The sequence below is a fragment of the Mixophyes fleayi genome, chromosome 9 (assembly GCF_038048845.1).
Source record: "Mixophyes fleayi isolate aMixFle1 chromosome 9, aMixFle1.hap1, whole genome shotgun sequence".
Lineage (NCBI taxonomy): Eukaryota > Metazoa > Chordata > Amphibia > Anura > Limnodynastidae > Mixophyes > Mixophyes fleayi.
This window is the reverse complement of record NC_134410.1, coordinates 31996682-32017918: the sequence shown is the minus strand read 5'-3', so window position 1 is coordinate 32017918 and position 21237 is coordinate 31996682. Positions and strand designations below refer to the sequence as shown.

Sequence of the window (21237 nt, the reverse complement as noted above, 5' to 3'; positions counted from 1 at the left end):
CAGTCATACAATACAGTAACCGTATACTGTTTAAGAACTCGGAATGTCTTGAAGGAAAGGGGGGTTATATTAGGTCAGTCATGTACGTTCCTGAATGCAAACACATGTGTTTAGTCTGGAAAAACCTTTTCCCTGTAGTCAAACCAACACATTCTCATGGTGTCAAAGGCTGGAGGTCCATACTGCTCAATCTGTTCCATTCTAACGTACGGGATTAATAAGCAAAAGTCAAAATAGCCCCAAGGAAAGTTCGACACAAAACTGCAATTCCAACAAAACAGGCTAAGGCTTGGCCATAGCAATCCAGTTACAGGTGGTATAATAAGAAACTGAGAACGGATTTGGCTTCCTTGAAATAGTCAAACAGGATGTAAAAATTCTTCCATTAAAAATACAAAAAAAAAGGCTCTCATGTCAGCAATGTGCTGAACACATCACATTAATATCATTACAGAATTGTAGCAATGGATTTTCCATGGAAGGATTACTTGGCTCAGAAAGAGTCTTTGCAAAAACGTTACTTTCTGGAAAATCTAACATGCCAGGTAAATTTATTTATTAAGAAAGGGGAGTTTAATTGCACTTTCTGCCATTACCATATTAATTATTTATTGTCTCGAACACAATATTGTATATAAAACACATATGGTTTCAGAATACTCTATTATAGTGTATGTAAAGAATGCATAAATAATGTACAAGCAACATTATACCTTGGTAATCCTCTATAGAACAATATACTTCTATCAGTGGCCTACCTCCCCTGCAATCCTGCTGCCCTAAGCCCACTAGAAAGTCTTTTTGTGGTTGCTATGACTTCTCTTTGGAAGGTCAGATTATAGTGCTAGAAAAAAAAAAGAAGTTAATATTTAGATTGCTTATGTCAAAATGCCCAGCAGCCTAAACCCATCTATTCAAACTATAGTATATAAAAAGAAAAAAAAAAAAAAAAAAAAAAAAATGAATAAAGAGCGCGCGTGAATGAATGGCCAAAAATTTGGGCCCAAATTGTCCCTGGAAAGTGCCCTGGGTAAAGGGGAACAGGCTGTTGTATTTATGGTTGTGGAAGGGAACTAGCACTGATATGAAAAGCATTTGTGTGATATACAGGCTGGTATTTTTTTTTTTTTTTTTTTTTATAGGTGGGCACCATTTGGTTCGCTTTTGGTGGGGGGTGCAAGGTGGCATATAATCATTTTGTGGAGATGAAGGCTGGTGGGCAATAGTTTTTTTATTCGTCTGCGGGGCACAGACTGATTACGTATTGGGCGCAGGCTGGTGTAGTGTGTTGTATAATGTCACGGTCTGGGTGTAGGCGGGGTATAATATACAGATCCTTCGGTCTATGTATCACATAATATTTTGAGAAATAACTTGCTGGTCATTGTTAGGTGTCATGCTGGTACACGTCAACATACGTAAAGCCACACCTAAAAATTTCTATAGTTGACGGCAACTTCTAAAAGCAGCCTACATTTCTGACTAAGCAGGGCTCTCCTAGCATGACATCACACCAAGCAATTAAAAAAATTAATAAATAGATAAAAAAAAAAGGGTCAGCTGCAATACACAAATAACTTTAATCCTTATTGATGTAACATTGCACAGCGCAGGTGTAAAGGGGTATATACCAGATTGGGAATCTAACCTAGTTTGGGAACCAACTTTATTCACAATAATTTAAAAACTAATCATCGTGTATTAAAATAAATAGTTATCATCATCATCTATTTATATAGCGCCACTTAATCCACAGCGCTGTACAGAGAACTCACTCACATCAGTCCCTGCCCCATTTGGGCTTGCAGTCTAAATTCCCTAATATATACACACACAGACTAGGGTCAATTTGTTAGCAGCCAATTAACCTACCAGTATGTTTTTGGAGTGTGGGAGGAAACTGGAGCACCCGGTGGAAACCCACGCAAACACAGGGAGAACATACAAACTCCACACAGGTAAGGCCATGGTCAGGAATTGAACTCATGACCCCAGTGCTGTGGGGCAGAAGTGCTAACCACTTAGCCACCGTTACTGCTGTTTATATTTCAAGAGCATTAAGAAATGCTGAGACTCTTGGAAACTCTGCACACACACCAGGATGATCCTTAAAATGATAAAAAAAAAAAAAAATATTAAAGGTAAAATAATATTAGTGATGAATCACATGGAGTTCTGGTAGAACCATCGAGTTCCATTAAGCTTGGCTGAGCATAAAAAACATCCAGAGTGTGTTATATCCTAGAGTTTTTGCTGCCACGATATGACAGATACTTAGTGTTCCTTGTTCCTTTGAGTCAGTTCCTGCTATGCCACAAACCAAGAAACGGCTTCCATGTGTTTCCATTTATATACTGTGTTCATCTCACATTACTCCCTTACTTTGTTAGAGGACAATGGAGGCAGCTTGACTAATGTTTGTGCAGCGAATGAATTTCCTATGCAAAACTATGCTAAGGCAATATTATGACTTATTAATTTATACACAGGAAATTACTGGATTGTTGCTCAGTGACTCACACGGAAGAACAGATCTGCTGAAACATGCAGAAAAAAAAAGAATTTATAATCATAAAACATCGGAGCTAACAAACCATCATCACTGAAGCATAGGGAGGATGTAATACTTATACCAAACATCTCATTCCACAATAGAGAGATATTATTCACTATTCTACTAGTCTAAAGTATATATTTTATATACAAGGAAACAAGACGACTCCGTGAACGAGTCACAGTGCAAAACACATTTGTGGGGTCCTTTTGCAGAGTTACACACTTGCCAAAGTCTTTTTTTTTTTTTTGCTGCCAAAAAAAATAGCAACAATATGACCTGTTCTACAGACACTGTCTCTTGAAGTTTTGTTTTCAGAAATGTTAAGGTTCATAATGGGAGATACATTTGTTACTGAAACTCAGCCGGTGTTAATACCAGCACAAACATAGGCAGAGTTCTTGGCAATGGAGGTGTTTCCGGAGTGATCCTGTTACATCACTTGCTTTCCACATTATCCTGAACGGTCACACACTAATTTGTGCAACAATAAACGCAAGCAAACTTTCTGCTATGAATGTGTGCTGGTGTCTCTTTTCTGTGACAGATTCAATATTGTGTGGTAAGGGGTGACTACTGGGCACAGGAAAATAGCACTTTTACTTGGCCAAGATTCCAACTTATCACAGCCAAATTATACCCCAAGGCAACGTAGGTAGCTTTTCACTGGACCTTGCACGAGCCGTGTGGTATGTGGGGAGCAAGAAAGTTGGACATTTAACTGGGAGCTCTGCATGAAACTTTGAGCAGCGAGTCACTGTGTATGGGAAACTGCTTGCAGTATTGTGCACTGCACAGCTGGTGAAGTGTCTGCCAGGATAGCACCCTATAGTCTGGGATTGTGCCATAGCACCAGGCAATATAACATATCGGTATCAGTGATGGCATTCCTCTGCTCTATGTCCAGGGCTGCAAAAAACAGCAGGGAACTCTGTGCCAAGTCTCCTGCTGTAGATCTTACTCATTTAAATGGCCACTTTATATACGTATAGATATATGCATATACTGTTAGAACTGAAATTCCTCTGTGCTTACCACCTGAGTCTGCTCACTGTGGAGCATATTAAGGAGATAACAATTCATGACACAAGTGACCAAGTTCCGCACACAATTAAATGAATAGGTTTATTCATGCCCACCTTATACTATTGTATGGTAAATATAGGGTCAAAAGCAGAACTGGGTTAAGGCTTTGGGGGGCCCCTATGGTCTAAAATTAAGATAAAAATGTAATCATCCAGGGGGAGAGAAACATTCTTACTAACCCAATTTTGAGTCACAGGGTTCTGAATATACTGCACTTTTAGGCCCCCTTGCTGACCAACTAATAATCATGGCCCCTTGATAAGTTACCTAAGGGTCGCTTATTCTTTCTTCTGTTCCTGCACTGTATGCAGTAGCCCCCGGCTCCCTTAAGCGTTGGACACGACGTAATAACTTTGCGACGCTAAGGGAGCTAGGCGCCTCGTCAGTGATGGAATCTGCTGCTTGTGTGTCTCTTTTACCTACTCTATTTGATAGAGGCCTAAAAGGACCATTGTGCCAAGATGGTGTACCAACCCAATCCAAGGATGTACTTAATAAAGACCATTAGATTTGCTTTACCCTAAAAAAAACTATACATTTCAAACCAATGACCAGTCTCAAAACCCAAAGCTGTGCTATGATCACAAATATTTCAGTGTAACATGCCTCAAAGCAAGAGAATAATGAAACCAGATCCACAGAGCAGGTAGCTCTTGTGAAAGAATAAATACCTAAAGCTATTTCTTTGATCAGTGAAGGTGGCTTAGAATGGTGTAAATGTGGTTAAACAAGAAACTGAAAAAGTCAAACCCTGGTGCTTTAATTTGGAATTCAGTCTATGGGTTTCTTGTCACTGTAAAGAGAACTGGCAGAAGTGGTTGCATATAAGAGCAAATATATATATATTCGTAACCTGCATTTCAGAAGGTCTTGCAGTTACCAAACAATGGGTATCACAAGGATATACTGCAGTACTGGGAGCTACACCTGAATGATATTCAGATTTTATTGTTAAGACAACTGATAAAATCTATATCCAACTATAGCACTCCATGCAGACTGCTGCCATTTGTTCCAAATCATCATCACTCTGAAGGAGGTTCAATAGAAAACCAGTATCACATATACTCACAGATTTCAGAGAAAAAAAAAAAAATTCTATTATATCTACAGATGGGCACATATGGACATATGATTAAACAAGAATAATAACGATTATATTGTTACGTATATAAAGATGAAGAATTACCAAAAAACAACTATTTAAACCAATGTAAATTCAAGACTTCCTAATGTAAAGATTGTGGATTTCACACTATTTGGCACTTTTAAACTTTGTGCCACCTTTAATGAAGTGTCTGAACATGAACCTGTGTGCCAACTTAAATAGAGTCCGACAGAAAAGGTTTTAGACATATGTAAATAGAATTTCAAGTACTGCCTTCTGTTTTCACACACTGTTCCAATATGGAATTTAGTCTTCAATGGAGAGCTTTTGAAAATGGCTTCTTATTGACATGAAGATTTATCTAAAAAGGCACCTAGGGAATTACTTCTACACTAGAGAAAGGAACACGAGGACAATACTGCACAGCGCAGGGACGAGACACTTACCGACTTTAGCAAACGCCTCCCTTAGCTCTTCCAATTCATCTTTGGAGATCTGCGTCGTGTGCGCCATTGTTGTCGGCAGCTATACCCTAAAAGTAAAAGAGAAACAGATTTAATAAAATCAACCAAACAAATTAGAAATCAAGCCATAGATCTGTCACTTTTCCATCAACCACCTATTCATTAGTATTTCCTGCAAAATAAGGTAAGTATACATAGACCATTACCTGAGTCTGGCCTTAGCAAATCAATACATTCGTTAGTGGAAAATCAGTACAAATTATACCAAATCTACTCATAACACCCCCAAAAGGAAAAGAAAATCAAACCATATAACTGAATGGGCCCTGCACTAAAGACAACCAAAAATTGTGACTGTTTGCAAATACGGGTCAATGTCAGTTTAAAGAGATAGAACACCCGCAATCACACAAGCAAGGGTCACTTAAGGTTATAAAGAACACTAAGGTTTCAGGGGAGGTGTAAATATTCAGGAGTATCAATTAAAGTGGAAACATCTCATATACTGGCGCAAATAAGCTAAAGTCATATATATTGTACATTTACAGTATACATGTGCAGTTCATTATAATCAGGGACTTTGAAACATCTGGGTAAGGATGGTACTCCCATCTGAGGATTTAATTTGCATTATTAGACAGAACTCGTCTTTGGTTACTTGCAATGAACAGATATCTGTAAACTCACCGCAGCAGAATAACTGTGTAGACGAGTAATAAGTCTGTGTAAAAGAAAAAATGAAAGCACTTAATTTAATAAGAGTTTGATTTGATATCAACAAGTAGATGTTTCTTAAGGTGGGCAGTAGACTATGCCAAGGATGAAGAAAATTGTGTAAGATTTTAAATGTCATTCTATTGGCTCTTTAAAACAGAAAGATACATGGTAATTTGTTTATTTATCCTATTTACACTGTGTGGAACAGACTTCCACAAAAAATGGCAGGGTGCAAAGAGGAACTATTTAATTACTTTAGCTGTAAACTATGCTGCTTCGCCTCACGTACAAGCAGTTTCACCAAGGCTGCACAGTTGAAGACAGTCCCCTTAAGTACAGATACTTTTCATGTAAATGCACAATATATCAGAAAATACAGGTGGAGAATCCCTTTGAAACAATTATAGCCCTTACCCCCACATTTTTTGCACCCCTCTTACTGAAAAATGAAAAGCCAGATATAACGAGAATCCTTAGAAACCTTTCACCACCTGATGATGTAGTCACATAGTGTTAGATAAGAATTGGTACAAACAGCATTGTACTGGAAAAGAATGGTTACATGTGCAAACAATATTGATGAAGGTGACATCATATACTGTGTATACAACGATCACCATCTATTGGTTCATGAGCAGCTTTCCATTTCTGTTTTGTATGGTGAATATAAAGTTACTACGGTATAAACAAACATCAAAGATGTCAGAATTGAAGTGTACCATGTGGACTTTGATCTCTGATAAGGGTGAAAAATCCAAAAGTTAAGCTGCTAAATGTTAAGCAGTATATTTCAACCCTGGACACAGACTTGAAATACACACAAAAAAACAAAAAAGTACTTTTACAAAGGAATCTGCAAAAGAACCCCCCCCCCCCCCACCCCCACCTGAAATACATGTTTACTGAAGGAAGCGTAAGCATTGCTTGTCTGCCTACCAGAACATTTAACTGCAAACAAAGAAATCTCAAAATGACTATTTAAGGCTTCAGACACTTGTCTGGTATAGATAAGATTTATATCGTTCACTGCAGAGTAACCGTCAATTAAATGGCGAAAAAGTAGGGTATTTTAGAAACTAAAATTGAGAAGGCTGCAATCAACAGACTGTATGTGTCAGATATCACAACAGACTCTCCCTAATTCTGAAAACAAGTCTCTTCAGGTTCAACCTTACACAACCCAAATACCTTGCATTAATCTATTTTTCCAATTTTATTTTTTTTTAAACAAATCCAATGTACAGATATGGTATCTTTTCTCTAGATAACATATTCCAAGTGTTTTGGATTAAAGAGGTTTTACCCACTTTTTAGTGGGTAAAACCAGCATGCAAGCATGCTTGCCCCCTAGCAGGCCTGTAAAGTTTGGATCTTTGTCAGTGAGAATTCCATAGCACCAACTGAAACACTAAAGTTATCTCTGATCCATTTGGGACTTAATCTGGCTTCTGCAAACCAATCACATTGTGTTACATGACATTTATGACCTCATACATCAATATGTGTTCAGGGCTTAAGATCGGAGACTTGTAAATTCCATCATATTAGGTCAGCCTGTGGACTGTCTGACTAGTATGTAAATAATAATAACACCACAAATTCTTAGGAAACAATTAGAGCTCTAGATAAAACGTATGTAAAACATACGTGCAGAGCACCAGACAATGTGTATTTCCAAAGCGGTTCACTAAAGTCACCGTTTCCTAGTGAACAGATAGGTCACATCTGCATAAATATTGTTCCCACCCACAAAATGTCTGTCTGCACTTTACACAATGCTTATTTGCATATTATATAATGATTACTGTACCAATATCTCTGCCAAATCAAACTAATGATCAGTGAACATCAACAAAACCAGAGGTCAAATATTCCTGTGCTTGTTAGACTTACAGTAACTTTTAACTGAAGCATCTCAGAGAGAAATATCCTAGTTTTACTCAGACTCTGACTTAATACTAATAATAAAAATTATTCTGTTACCGCTCAGTAGGACAAAAAAAATTGACAGGTGACAGACTGTAGGAGAAAGCTACAGAAACAAGTGTAGTTTTAATAGCCAACAACCTAATAATACACCCAGTGAATCACAAACATAATACAAGCGAGTGAGTAATGTATGTTTGTACTGTCTCATCTGCAGAAAAGATTTAAATGCTGTCAAAGTCCATATTTTAACAAACTTTAAATTAAGCTTTAACACTTCATTAAAACATGGCTGAGCCCTCGTTTGATTCATCCAGCTCACATACACCTGAAAATGCAAACTGACAGTGTAGGAAAATATATGGAATGATTGCGATACAGTATATGTGAATGCTGTCAGCAATAGAACTAACAAGGCACGTTACAATCCTTTTAGACTTAATTGTCAAGCATTCCATTGAAAAAAAAAGAAAAAAAAATGCACAGGTTGATGTAATAAACCTAAAAACAAAAAAACAAGAGGTATAAATTGATCAACATTTTATGCAAACAACAAAAATACAAAAAAGTTTAAAAAAATAATAGTCTAAAATTGCTTATTTTTTCTACTATGCCAAGTCTACCTTAACAGAAGAACACAGAAGCTCCTGCTTCCTTGCCGTCAAACAAATGGAATGAGGCAAAGGACATGCATTTAACAAAAAGCACCTAGTAAACGAAGGGTGTGTCCCATGTCAGCTCACTAGACATAGAAGGCAGAAATTGAAGGATTATCCTTCGGTTGTGCCTTGCACAAGGTCTTTGATCTACCATATTCAGTGTGTGAACATATACATAACTGTGCTTCTATTCTTGTCCTTTTATATTCATTTATGGCTCAGCCACTTTTAGATCTATCTCCCTGTCCATACCCCAGTGGAAAGACATTCCCCCTGCAAGAAATTGCAAACTTCAGCGATTAAGGAACCTTTTACCTTAGTGCAGAAAACTGCTGTTTTAATTTTGTCCAGAATTCTTCCAAGGTGTGCACACAGTCATGTATATAGTTACAATGCATTCAGAGGTGTGACTGTTTACACTTACTATAAGTGTCCACATGACCTCATCAAGTGTTAGGAGTGGTGTATTGGGCTGTAAAATCAGGGGTTAAAGACTAACTTGTAGTTTATCTTTGCATTGAAGCTTATCAATCACTATTTGGAAGTATGTATTTTAAAAGGTGTACGCTTATTGTAAGTGTCCAAAGTTGTTGGGTTTTGTTTGTTTTTTTTGTTGTTTTTTTTTTAAACAAATCAAACTTTATTTTTACAAAAGAGCATTATGGGGCAAAACTTCAGAACTCAAAGTAGAGTATTGGGAACGTTAAAATAAAGCTACAAGATGTGCTTGGGACACATCACAGGTGGTCATTATCTATTCCAACATAATTCTATAGGATACCGGACGACAAGAACAAATACAGCAGGAAATGTTCACACAATAAGGAAACTTGTGTGTACTCCTAACAATGTGACGTATATTCTTAGCAACACTTGGGAAGACCAGATACATGGATTCTTTGAGCTTGCAGTAAAAACATATCACACACATAATACTCCTGGGAATTAACCCTATTATAGAGCCAAGCTGCACAGACCCAGCTGCAAATATTGTACTAAATGGACAAATCCTGGGAGTTGTTAATTGCACCAAATAACCAGCTTTACTGAGTAAAACTTCCCGGGACCATAAAACCAACATTGTAGAAAGTTCAACTATAAAAAGATGTCCAAGCTTCACAATTTGGTTTAGAGGAGGTGAACAGGTTCTTAATTACCATGAAATCCATGGCTGCAAACATACAACATTAATGTTATTTTCCAACTCTTCATTTACCAACATTCAACCTGCTTTAACAGCTTTCAGTTTTGAACCAAGCATAAGGCTGGTGCAACAAAACTGCTAATAATATTCAGAAGCAGCTGTTATAAGGTCCGTTTTCCCCAACTTTTCATTGTATACCCACATATACCTGGAAATATTTTGCAAGTAGCCCCAAATAGGTGTACATTTTACACGCAGTGATACTTGGTACAATGTTTATCAAGCAACCCAACATATCTCAGCCAATGGCCTTCCTGAATTTGGTAGCTGCCATAAGTAACCAATCAGAAGCCACAGCCTCAGATTTGCTGGGATTTGTCAGTCAATGAAAGCGCTTTAAAATAAGTCGTTTACTTTCCAATTATCTATATGCTGTCCGTTATAAAAAAAAAAAAAAATTCTACCTCCACCATATGAAGCCTTCAAATTATTATGCACCAAAAAGACAAATTACCAATGAAAGCTTCATGATCTTGCTATTGTGCCAAAGCAGCCTTAAGTGCAGAACAATAATTATATCCTCGCTTAAGTCTTTTGTAATAAGTACTGATCATTCCAAGAATATTGCTCAAAAACAACCAGCTTATATTAAAGCCAAGTTTAGATAAGGAAGGAGACATTTCACAATGAAGTGAGCACATACAATGAGACATCCAAGTGGGGAGGGATTGGGGTGGACACGACTGGTTCTAATACGCGCCACTAGAAAAATAGCCAGAAAGATTAAGATGAGGAGTCCGTTTTATGACCTCATATGGAGGTGACATTTGACAGATATTTTAGTACTGCAGTGAAATTGCTTATCAATTAATTTCTGTGGCCGTCATTCCTCCGGCACAGCGAGCTGTGATATAGGTATTGGACAAACCCCATTTCTGGAATTGTAGGCATTAAATGGCTGTAGGTACCCAGAGGTGTACCGAAATGGTTATCTGTCCCCTTTTTAGCTTCTGTGTGTTCCGGGAAAATCCTACAAAAGTTTCAAATAATATAGTTTGTTTTTTTCCTTCCTTCTCGCCACAGCAGACAATAGTCGTCTAAGAAGCAGCCAGGAACCCAAGCCAAGAGAACCAGCTACACCACAGAGTAGTATGTGCTTACTGTATCTATCCTCAACATCCACCGACAGAATTCACTCCACCATGTCCTTCCTGTACGCAAGGACAGACTACCAAAAATGCTAAGCCACTCTGGCAATCGATAGTCTGTACCACAAGGTCATGGTGAACACCAACAAACAAAACACCACATGCCCCTCTGTACTCCCCATTGAGTCAAACAAAGGTTTGGAACCCCTACCAATACAGCAATATTAAAGACAACTAAAAAAAATCCACACCAGCACAGACAGCCTGCACCCTCTCTACTTTGAAAAATAGCATTGAGGCAAAAATTAATGAATCCACTTCCAGTCACAGAGTGTTGCGGAGCAACCCCAGTTTTAGTTGGTAAAATCCTTTCCTCAAATGCATTATGCATGGAAAGGAAGAACGCATTAATTATGGATTAGGATACAGAAGGCGTTTCCCCATCAATAGTAATAACCAGACAGAATGCCCATTATAACATACTTTAAGTGCAATTGATTAAAACACAAACCATTCTTTGAGGAGGCGCCATCAGCAGATTATAGCACATTACACCTTGTGTATGGCCCCGTCATTTGTTCCTGAATGACTTTCAGTAGATAATGGCTCATTAAAGAACACAAGTACTGCAGAACTGTATGACACCTAACGTGGACTAGTCATCTCCAACCATTAAAACACTTAACAATAAAAAGTAATTTTAAATTCAAATAAATCCTTTCCGAAACTAAACAATTTCCACGGATGTTTTATTCTGTATATAAAGAGAACAGTTAAATACCTAAATATGTAATTATTGAGTCATCAGTAAAAAGTACTAATCCCTAGTGGTATTAGGGTTAGGGTTATAATGGTGACTGGGACAAATCCAACAGTGTTATGTCTGGTCGGATACCTGGTGGTTAGCCTTGGATGGCAGCCGCAGAGTAGAACCATATATAAATCTAGTAGCACCTCCTGGATTCAACCTAAAAGCTTTAACAGTGGTAGAAGGGATACAGCAACCAAGGGGTCTAAGGCCAAGTTCCCAGGAACCAAATTTCAGGTTGGGAGTGCCGCTAGACCCCTGGGTAGGTATCCTAGAGGACAGTTGCTTGCGGTCAAGATTAAAATCACCAATCTGAGACTTTGTGAAGCCAATGTGGAGAGGGGGGTTTGAGTCCCCCTTTGTTTTGCAGGACGGGGACAACCCCCTTCCACATAGTAATGTAGAACATCATGAGCCCAAAGTATCCTCTAAATAGATTAGAAACTCAGTTGTGACAGATTAAGAGGGGGCCTCATGTAAGCGTATAATACCTGGATTACTTTAACTTTGGCGAACAGCTCTCTTAAGAACCATTTCTGGACAAACATCACTAGTTCTAAAGATCCTGCTCTGTTTCTGTGAAACAACCGTACCTGCAGAATTCTGTGAACTACAGATAACAGTTAACATTCCAATCCATCCTCCAGCTATCATCTTGTGTTGAGCCTAGCGTCCCGCTACCCAACTGTCCTGAGGACCCAACCTAAGTTCAAACAAAGAGGAGCTGCAGCAGTTACATACACCATCCAGAAGCAAGCAGCTCCAGGTACCAGTGGAGGATTCTGGCGCTGGCCGCAACAACTCCTCCACAACTGGGGTACCGCGGAGCCGTGCACTTAACACTCCCAATCAGCAAGTGGCTAGTATGGCAAAGCGGCACTAGGAGGTGTGGTCTGTTTTATCACAAGCGTGTCACATAAAATTACAAGACAAATGTCAGCTGTTATCACCTCAAGAAGATAGTATGGAGTCCTTGGTTTATATAATCTACAAAGCAGTAGATTTTTGCTACAAATCCACACAATGTAAATGAAAAATAAATATTTTAAACAAACAAAAACATTTTCTGTTGTACTTTAATTTGCTTATAGCCTACGTATATTTTTTTTATTTTATACTCAAAGTGCCATAAAAAACATTGCAACTATAGAATGCAAAATATGCAATAAAAAAAAAAAAAGCAAGTCTCGAGAGCGGTTATGCCTTGCACAAACCATTTACTGTATGGGGTTGATTTACATGCACTTTGCATTACAGACAGGGAGTGGTGATTTAACTGTGTGTATCGATGGTGCAGACTGTTCAAAATGAGAAGTCATAATAAGAAGACCAATGGATAACTCCCCTGGCAACGGCAGAACAAATACTAGTTTGAAAACTTATGATGACAATGAACCTCATCAGTGCATGAAAAAAAAAAAAAAAAAAAAAAAAAAAACCTTGGCATCCTTCCCTACTACCCTCCACCTCACATGATGGTAGGGAAAACCAGTCTATTCTAGAAAATCAGCAGATGATTCATACTAAAACTGTGCAGCTGTCATCAGTCCCCAATATCCCCTCTAATAATACGCACTAGTCTAGACGAAAATTACTGCTCTGCAGTGGTAATTCAGCGATCCTAATGTCCCAAACTTCCAAGGTTTCACCAAAAAAAAAATGGCTGTAAAACTTGCTGTGTTCAAAACTGGAGCCTATAGTGTAGAATATGATCATCATATTTAGTTTATTTTTAAAGAGGAGCAACTTTGCTCATCTAGTAACTCAAAGTATTTCTTTAAAGAGGAATGCTTTGCTTTAATTACGGTGCAAAAATGTACGTCATACAACAAAGCCCATAGAGGTCTCAGGGAAGCTCACCTATTCCTATCTGCACTTAGCAAACCTATTAGCATGATACAATGTATAAAGTCGAAACACAAATCAATCTGGCCCCACACCAGTAACTAGAACTGATTTTACCACTCCATCTCTGCTTAAGTGTATATTTCACCTACACACAGGGAAGGCAGCCATTTGTGGAGCTGAAATACACCCAACACATGCTGCAGTGATGTCATTAATTCCCAAGGAAGTGATTGGCTAATTATTGGTTCACCCGCAAAACACAATCATCCAATGTGTAGCCATCTGGGGCACTACAACAGGTCAAGTCTGACTTTACTTAGAATCAGGAATATGAACTATGGATTTTTCTTGCCTGTTCTAAAATTCATCATCAATCGGCATTTCACAATATTTGTGGGATGTACATGGGTGTGATCAGAATGACACATGGAAAGAGAAGAAGTGAAGTCACCTAAGCAAACCTGTCTGACTAATAAGACCAACCACACCTTGCTTGCAGTAAAATTAGTAGCTGAAAGCTGCTTGTAAAGAAAATATTTCATGCTTGGTGTTTGCACAGAAGAACATAACCATCAGCCTTACTTAGTAAAAGATCATGGATCTTAAAGGAACATTTCCTGCTTCATCAAGCTATGCACAAATCAATCTGTAATTTCCCTAAGGCTCACTTAACGGAACAATATACTGTACACCTTGCTGTTAGGCTTCAGAAATGCAGCTTTCATTGGGTGTATCAAATGCCTTTCTTGTTTTCCAGGGAATCCAATCATATTAAAAATGCAGCTTTGACCCATCTGCCCCCAATGATAAGTGACAGCACTGGGTTCTATATTACAAGCACAAAATGTCTTCACCCTCGTTTCATTACCGCTCCTCTACATTATTGTTACGGGTGGGCAGGAAAGATATTGGTATTGGTAAGACAGTCATAAGCTTCCCCACCCAGGTCTATATTATCTCCAAACAAAGTGGTTCCACTATGCTGATCCCAATAATAATAATATTAATTATTATTATTATTATTATCATTCTATTAAAGTTCAATTCATCAGATTCTGATCTGGTAGGGTAGGAAAAAAAACAAACAAAAAAAACCAAAAACAAAACCATTAAGTCAAAATAGTTTGACACTCCGAACATGTAGGTTACATTTTCATGCCATCGTGGAATGTGAGGCTCACCCTAACATCCAAAAGGGTAGGGTCAGAAAAAGAAAAACCATTTCTAACTAAACATTCATGCTCAACTTAAAGTGTTCTATTTTGAGACATCTTATTTAGGGAGTGTCCCTTTTTATGCCACAGCAGAGATTAGCCTTTACAGAAATACCTTGTTTGGCAGACTGTATTTGTGCCTAGAATAGATACGTTCTAACCTCACCCATAGAGTGTTATTTTATATAAAAAGAAACAGTAAAAAAAAAAAAAAAAAAGAGTTACGGCATTTTGAAAATATAAACCCAAAAGGTACATAGATCTAGTGCAATATAAATTCTTGTCTTCCTGTAAACTTTATATTTGAACACAAAGTGCTACAAAGTGTGTAATGTACCAGACTTCAGTATGTGCCTAGTACGGGGATATGAATAATATATTGCTCAGGCTGGAAGGAGATAGGGGAGGGGGGAGGGGGGAATTCTCTCTTTCCTGTAGTCATTTTTAGATTTTCATAATCCGGCAGTGACTACGTCTGGTCAGACTACCCTTTTATCATCACTTGAGCACATCCAGGCTGTTGTACGGAGAGAAGATTGGGGTAGGATAATGGCACATGAAGAACTTACTTTGGAAAGGTCAAAAATTACTCTCCAGTAAACAGTAATCTAGCAAGTAGACTAAAGACAGAAATGTGGCACATTCTCTCCCCTCCCAAGCACCAGTTCAAATGAAATGACCTACATCTGTATTACCATCTTGAGAGAGGTTAGATAGAGGGCTGGAGGATTCTGTTTTGCACAGGGAAGCTAATCTCCAGTGAATCTTATTTCCAGCGATGGGCCCTTGAAGTGTTCACCAGCCATAGGGCTTTCCGTTTTATAACATGACGCCAAGTGGCTTTTAACTATAGACAAGCAAAGACCACCTACAGCCCCGCTGAACAGCCAGAAAAGCAAACACAACATTTAACCAAAGTAAAAGTAGTCCCCTCTCTTGGTAAGCCTTTCTGACTACTCTCTTTGATATTGTTAACGTAAAATTAAAGCATTAACAGTGAAAACCTGTTCTGCATTTTCGAACAGCAGCTCCCGCACACATTCCAAACTAGAGAATAATGGTTTGCACAGAAGCGGAGGTTAAATGGCGATTCTAAGTCTCCTGCCTGTGATGTCATATGAGGTACTGGTAATAATGTACTCTATGGTTAACAGAGGAAGATTAGCTTTTAACTAGCTTGTTACACAAATGATTTCAGCAAGGTTGAATGTGGTTCAAAGATTATAAAAAAGTCATTTACGAAAATATAAAGAATTAGAGCAGTGTTGGAACCTTCCCTTGGACCTTTTTATGCACTCAGGGGGATGGACTCCACAAAAGGGGGACACAAGTTGCAGAGCAGGTCTGAGGAGCACTATATCGGGCCCTCCTCCTGCCACTTAAGAAAGTGGACACTAACCACATTTCGCTGCAAGGTAACCACTGGCTCTGACAATTTGAAACCTAATTACACCACTGGCAGAAGCCGCAGAATGACGCAGTAGCCGGAAGGCTCAATGTACACTTCTCTGCGACCTTCACTGCAAATTGGGTCCTCCTTTCCAGGTCTTATATCCTAATGGGTCGCCACCCTCAAGGAATGGGAGCCCAAGTGAGGGACTCCCGCCGTTCAGGTAAGGGGGGATGGTGAAAACAACTTTTCCATGTTTAACAAAATAAACCCTTTAAATCCTAAAGAACACGTTTTGATATTGAGATTATCCTTTTATCTTTCACTAGAAGGTGAAATGTGCTTTTAATGTTCTGTTAGATCCCAATAGTAACACCAATAATGTACTATTAATTAATGGCAGAGAAACCATCACTATTTGGTCCGCAACCACGTTAGGTGGACAAGGAAGTCTGTAAGTGTTTCTGTTTGGTTACAACTCCCAAAAATATTTTTTTCTCACTGTTAATTATTAAACAGACAGCAATCACAATGTTATGCTAATCCATCAATCCACAATCTCATGAACCATTACTCTGTGACATAACACATTAATGCAAAGGGGCAGTCAACTAACATAACAAGCCTGCTTGTCAGAGACATTGATAATAGCGGTTGTGTAAATAGTCAGCCAGGTACTCCAGGGAATGCAAAAACCATATCAAAACTTTAATGCAATCAATGTAATTATATTTTGTAGTTATTCCGAATATAGCAAAAACACATCCAATTACTGAGGCACCCCTCCTAGAGAGAAAAAAAAAAAAAAAAAAGGTCATGAAAGAAGTATACTGCATTGTCCCTTTCATGGTAAATGTTTGGGATGCATCCTCTTCATGGGGAATAACTTATTTTAGTTACAATGACCCTAATATTGGATTTTCTGTAAGCAATAGGGATTTGTTTTAGTAGCAAATTAGAATAACAAAACAAAAAGAAAAAAAAAGTCAATTAGAAAGATTTAAAAAAAACAAAACTTTTTCAAGTCTTGTTCTGAATAGAGCGATACTAAATACGTAAAGTTAAAAAAATAAAAAATAAAAGTGAAGCAGCAGTAGAGCGGCGGTGAGCCGCTGCCGCACTCCTGGCATGCCAATGAATGGGCCGTTTAGGAGTGGGAGGGGGGCTGCTTACATCTCCAGAAGTGCAAGATACGGCTCCAGTGGATGTGCCAACATTGCGATGTGGCCATGCCCACTATGCAGTCTGTCCTGGCTCAGAGAGCTGCAAACTTGGGAAGTGTACAAACGTGTGGACCACCACCTTCTTTCTGCCTGTCATTTTGAAACTGCAGTCTAAATGCAACCAAGTTACATTTACTGCGGATTGCAGCACTATAGATTCTTCCATAGTCGCTTTTCAACATGCCAGGGTGAAGTCAGCCCTCTTCCAGACAGCTATAACTATTAATGAACATCCCATGTACTGGCAGGAGCATGTTATTAAATGCCATATTTCAGCACATTTATTCTAAATGACCCTATGTTGTTACAGGAATTTATGCCCACGCCTACGGTCAGAGGCTAGTGCTGAGCTCTCCAGCACCCTCCTGCCCTTCACTGCGCATGTGCCAACCCCCTATACTTGTTCCGATACCCACTCTATGTAGAACTGAGATCAAGCGGAACGTCAACCGAAGACAGACTGGTAGGGTGCCCCAATAAGTCCCCCTACTGCTACATTTACTGGGTTCTGTCTGTCCTGCCTAGTTAATTTAAATAACGTCTAAGGTATATAGTAAAGAGGCAGGGGCACAGCTTTATAGACTCTTGTTTTTGTTTTCTTTTGCTTTGTTTTTTTTATCAGCCATGGTAGGTGGGTTTATAAACGCACTTCAGCAATTGGGCTTATACTAGGGCTGTACTTTTAAAGTTGACGTTTTTTCAAAACTGCATAGACAGGGGCTTTTTAAATGACATTTAAAGCAACAATACCAAGGGGAAAAAAATTAAGGGTTAATTATAAACATTTAAAGATATATGGTTTTACTTGACTGACATTATACAATGTGTGTGGAAATAGTCGGCCTTACACCAGTTATTTCTAAATATTTATAATATACAGTTTTGTTGTATCAACATTATGCTTGGTTTAATACTGAAAGCTGTTAAAGCAAGTTGAAGGTTGGTAAATGAATAGTTGGAAAATGTTGATTATGCTGTATAATTGCAGTCATGGTGCTCCTGTTAATCTAAAACTAGTTGTGAAGTTCGGACACCTTTTTATCGATGAACTTTCTACAATGAGTAGACCAAGTGTGTAAATACCAAGCATAGCTGATTTATCTTTCTAGAGTTAGTTTTATGGCACCAGGAAGCTTTAGAACCTATCTTATCAACTAGTGTAGTAGTAATACAGGTTTAGGATTGCTGGTAAATCGTTGGAAATTAGATTAACTGTCAAATATGTTAAATGTTTGTCATAGGGGTTCCTGTTAAAGCAGGATCTCTTTAAAAAATGAAGTCACTATAAGAAGAATGTTGGCATTTAACATTTGGCTGTTATTAACGATTCATAATTCTATAGTTTCATGGACTACCATGGCAACCACAGTCACATGGCACATGATGTAGTGAGCAGAGAGGGTTTGGCACACTCCTCTGTGTTCTATAACATCCCCCACTCCCTCCTCTTCACATGACAAGCTGTCAGTCTGTGTGTGGCTGGCATCCATAACTTGCACCCTCCAGAGAGATTTTGACAAGCATATAATGGTTTGTTGGAGGATAGCTAACAAAAATAACCATCGGAGGCATGCATAAAAAGGTACTTAACTTGCTATATAAAAGAGGGTGTTGGCAAAATAGACCTACTAGGGATTGCAGCTTTAAAGTATAGATTAAACCACTTCACCAGCCATAAAGTGCAGGCAGCTCCTTGGCAATAAGCAATAACAGCAGCACCCCCCCATTCGTCCATGATTTGAATATCCTGAAATCAGTAGTAGCATGAAAACACACACCTGCAGCTTCATGCCGACTTGTCCAGACAGGAATAGGTTCACAAATTAAACCACTCCTACAGTTTTCTACTCAAAAATCTGAAATAGTGATAAACTGATCTGCAAAATTAGCTATATATATATTTCACCATTATTTTACAATAACCACTTACATTTTCCAAGAGCCGTAACTTAGAATTCTAGCGCCCGGGGCGAGAAAGACAAATGCCGCCCCACTAGCCCTCATTTTTAACCAAATGAGCCTAAAATATTCCTAATTTGCGCCCCCCTTCAGCGTTGCGCCCTGGGCGGTTGCCCCTGTGGCACAGCCTTAGTTACGGCCCTGCATTTTCCAACCCATGAAGTTTGTGGACACATCAGTATAACCACTAGGGGTAGGCAGAAGGGCAGAGCTGTTCACTTTCCCTGAAGTTCTACAATAGCATTCAATAAAAAAAAAAAAAAAAAAAAAAGTCTTCAATAGCAATAAATCATAGGCAATAAAATGCTATAATTAACCCTAGAAAACTAGAAAGTAAAAACAGGTGAAATACACATGTATGTGTTTTGGATATTATACATGGATATTTACATGTATGTATGTATGTATGTATGTATGTATGTATGTATGTATGGTTACAAGGAATATTTTTCTGTTGAACTAGGATATTCATGCAAATTCCTTACTATAATATCTCCTCAGGCCTTAGAACAATAAAGTCATGTACATGATGAGCGTTATAAAGACTTGTTTACAATAAATATTCATTTATAAAAGCTAGACCCCACTGGCATTTGAACAATGTAAACATATACACATGTTTGACACGTGGTTGTTAACTTGCAGTTTTACTATGGTTTGGCAGGTCACTCCTTTGACCTCCATGAGTTAAACACATTGATTGGAACAGGCAGGGTTTGGGAACAGCAACATGAGTAACAAATAATTGGTTAAAGATTATTGAAAGATAGGGATCTGCCAGGGGAAAAAAGCTTTCAAATTTGGAACTTTGTCTGCAAATGCTATGTATGTACAGTCACTATATAAAGTATTCGCACCTTTTGCATCATGGAATCAATAAAACCAGCCCCTATCAAGCTTATCTTTAAAGTCTCTCATGGTAGAGATGAGTGAAACCCACTATGAGACATTAGCTCAGGCACTTCACAAATCTGCACTCAATGTGAAGGTAGAACAAACACTGCAGAGGGGAAAAAAAATAAATGCATGAAATCTCGCCTAGACCTGTATACTATTCAGAGTGACAAGCAGAGGTTAGGTCAGATTTTGTGATTGACCTGTGCATAAGGCAGATGCAAGTCCTGGGCCTCTCTATGTACTCCCTTACCTCAGCAGGCAGGGGGCAGGGCACTTCCTCGGCTCCTATGACATCATAGTCAAGCACCACACTCCAAACTTAACACTGACCCGAAGGAGGAGCAGCTTCGCCTATAAGAAGCTGCGGACTGCACTCCATGGGAGGGGTGGTGAAGGGGCATTAATAGAAATAAAAATCACTTGGAGCGACATTATGTCGCTCATTCAGGGTTTCAGACGCCCCATTATCATTGGTGCCCTAAGCAACCTAGTTTCGCTGGATGGTTGCACTGGGACTGCCGGTGCGTGATTATGTCCAAAAAAGCAATTAATGCATGACCCTGATTAGTAATTTTCAATAGGATGCAGTGTATGATCAGGGTATTGATAAACAAGCAATAGCCCTTACTATAAAACATTTGCAGCACAGTAATATACTATATTTGTACAACAACAACATTTTAGACCATAACTTATCAGTCCTTTTCTATAGTCCAAGGCCACCTGTTCTTAGCATGTGTTCAGAGGCACAGTGCGTATTTGTGACCGTACGGATTGTGGAACAGTCAACATTCCAAGCAACACTTGCTGACACATATAATGCTCTAAGAGGTTTTAAACTTTAACAACCAATAAAAGCCTACCTATCCATTAGCCATAATAACTATGTTAGAGAAGAGGAATAAATGTGATAAAATGTTCAGTAGGGAAGCAAACTTGTCGACTCTCTCGGAACATCTGGGAGACTCCTGAATTTGGGACGTGATGGCATCCCACGTCCTGCCCACTTCACGTAATGACGCGATTTGCAGCGAGGGTCGGGGGCCATAATGATATGAATCACACACACACCCTTGCCATTTTAAGATCCAA

At 38.7% G+C, this 21237-nt stretch overlaps 1 protein-coding gene and 1 long non-coding RNA gene across 3 annotated transcripts in view; one reads left to right on the top strand and one right to left on the bottom strand.

The window, feature by feature from the left end:
- LOC142102375 (uncharacterized) overlaps positions 1-12584 on the top strand; it is a 53052-nt gene extending 40468 nt beyond the window's left edge. The window contains exon 3 of the long non-coding RNA XR_012679257.1: positions 10742-12584. This is a non-coding gene — a long non-coding RNA (uncharacterized LOC142102375). The remainder of the gene's footprint in view (positions 1-10741) is intronic.
- Positions 1-21237, bottom strand: part of PLS3 (plastin 3) — a 61828-nt gene that overhangs the window by 28128 nt on the left and 12463 nt on the right. The window contains exons 1-2 of one of the 2 annotated variants that reach the window (XM_075187218.1): positions 8479-8525; positions 5195-5280 (exon numbers count right to left, since the gene is read on the bottom strand). In XM_075187218.1, the coding sequence (XP_075043319.1) occupies positions 5195-5261 (67 nt within the window). In that variant the 5' untranslated portion in view covers positions 5262-5280; positions 8479-8525. Of the gene's footprint in view, positions 1-5194; positions 5281-8478; positions 8526-21237 lie in introns of those variants that run through there. The other variant, XM_075187217.1, reaches the window with a different exon arrangement.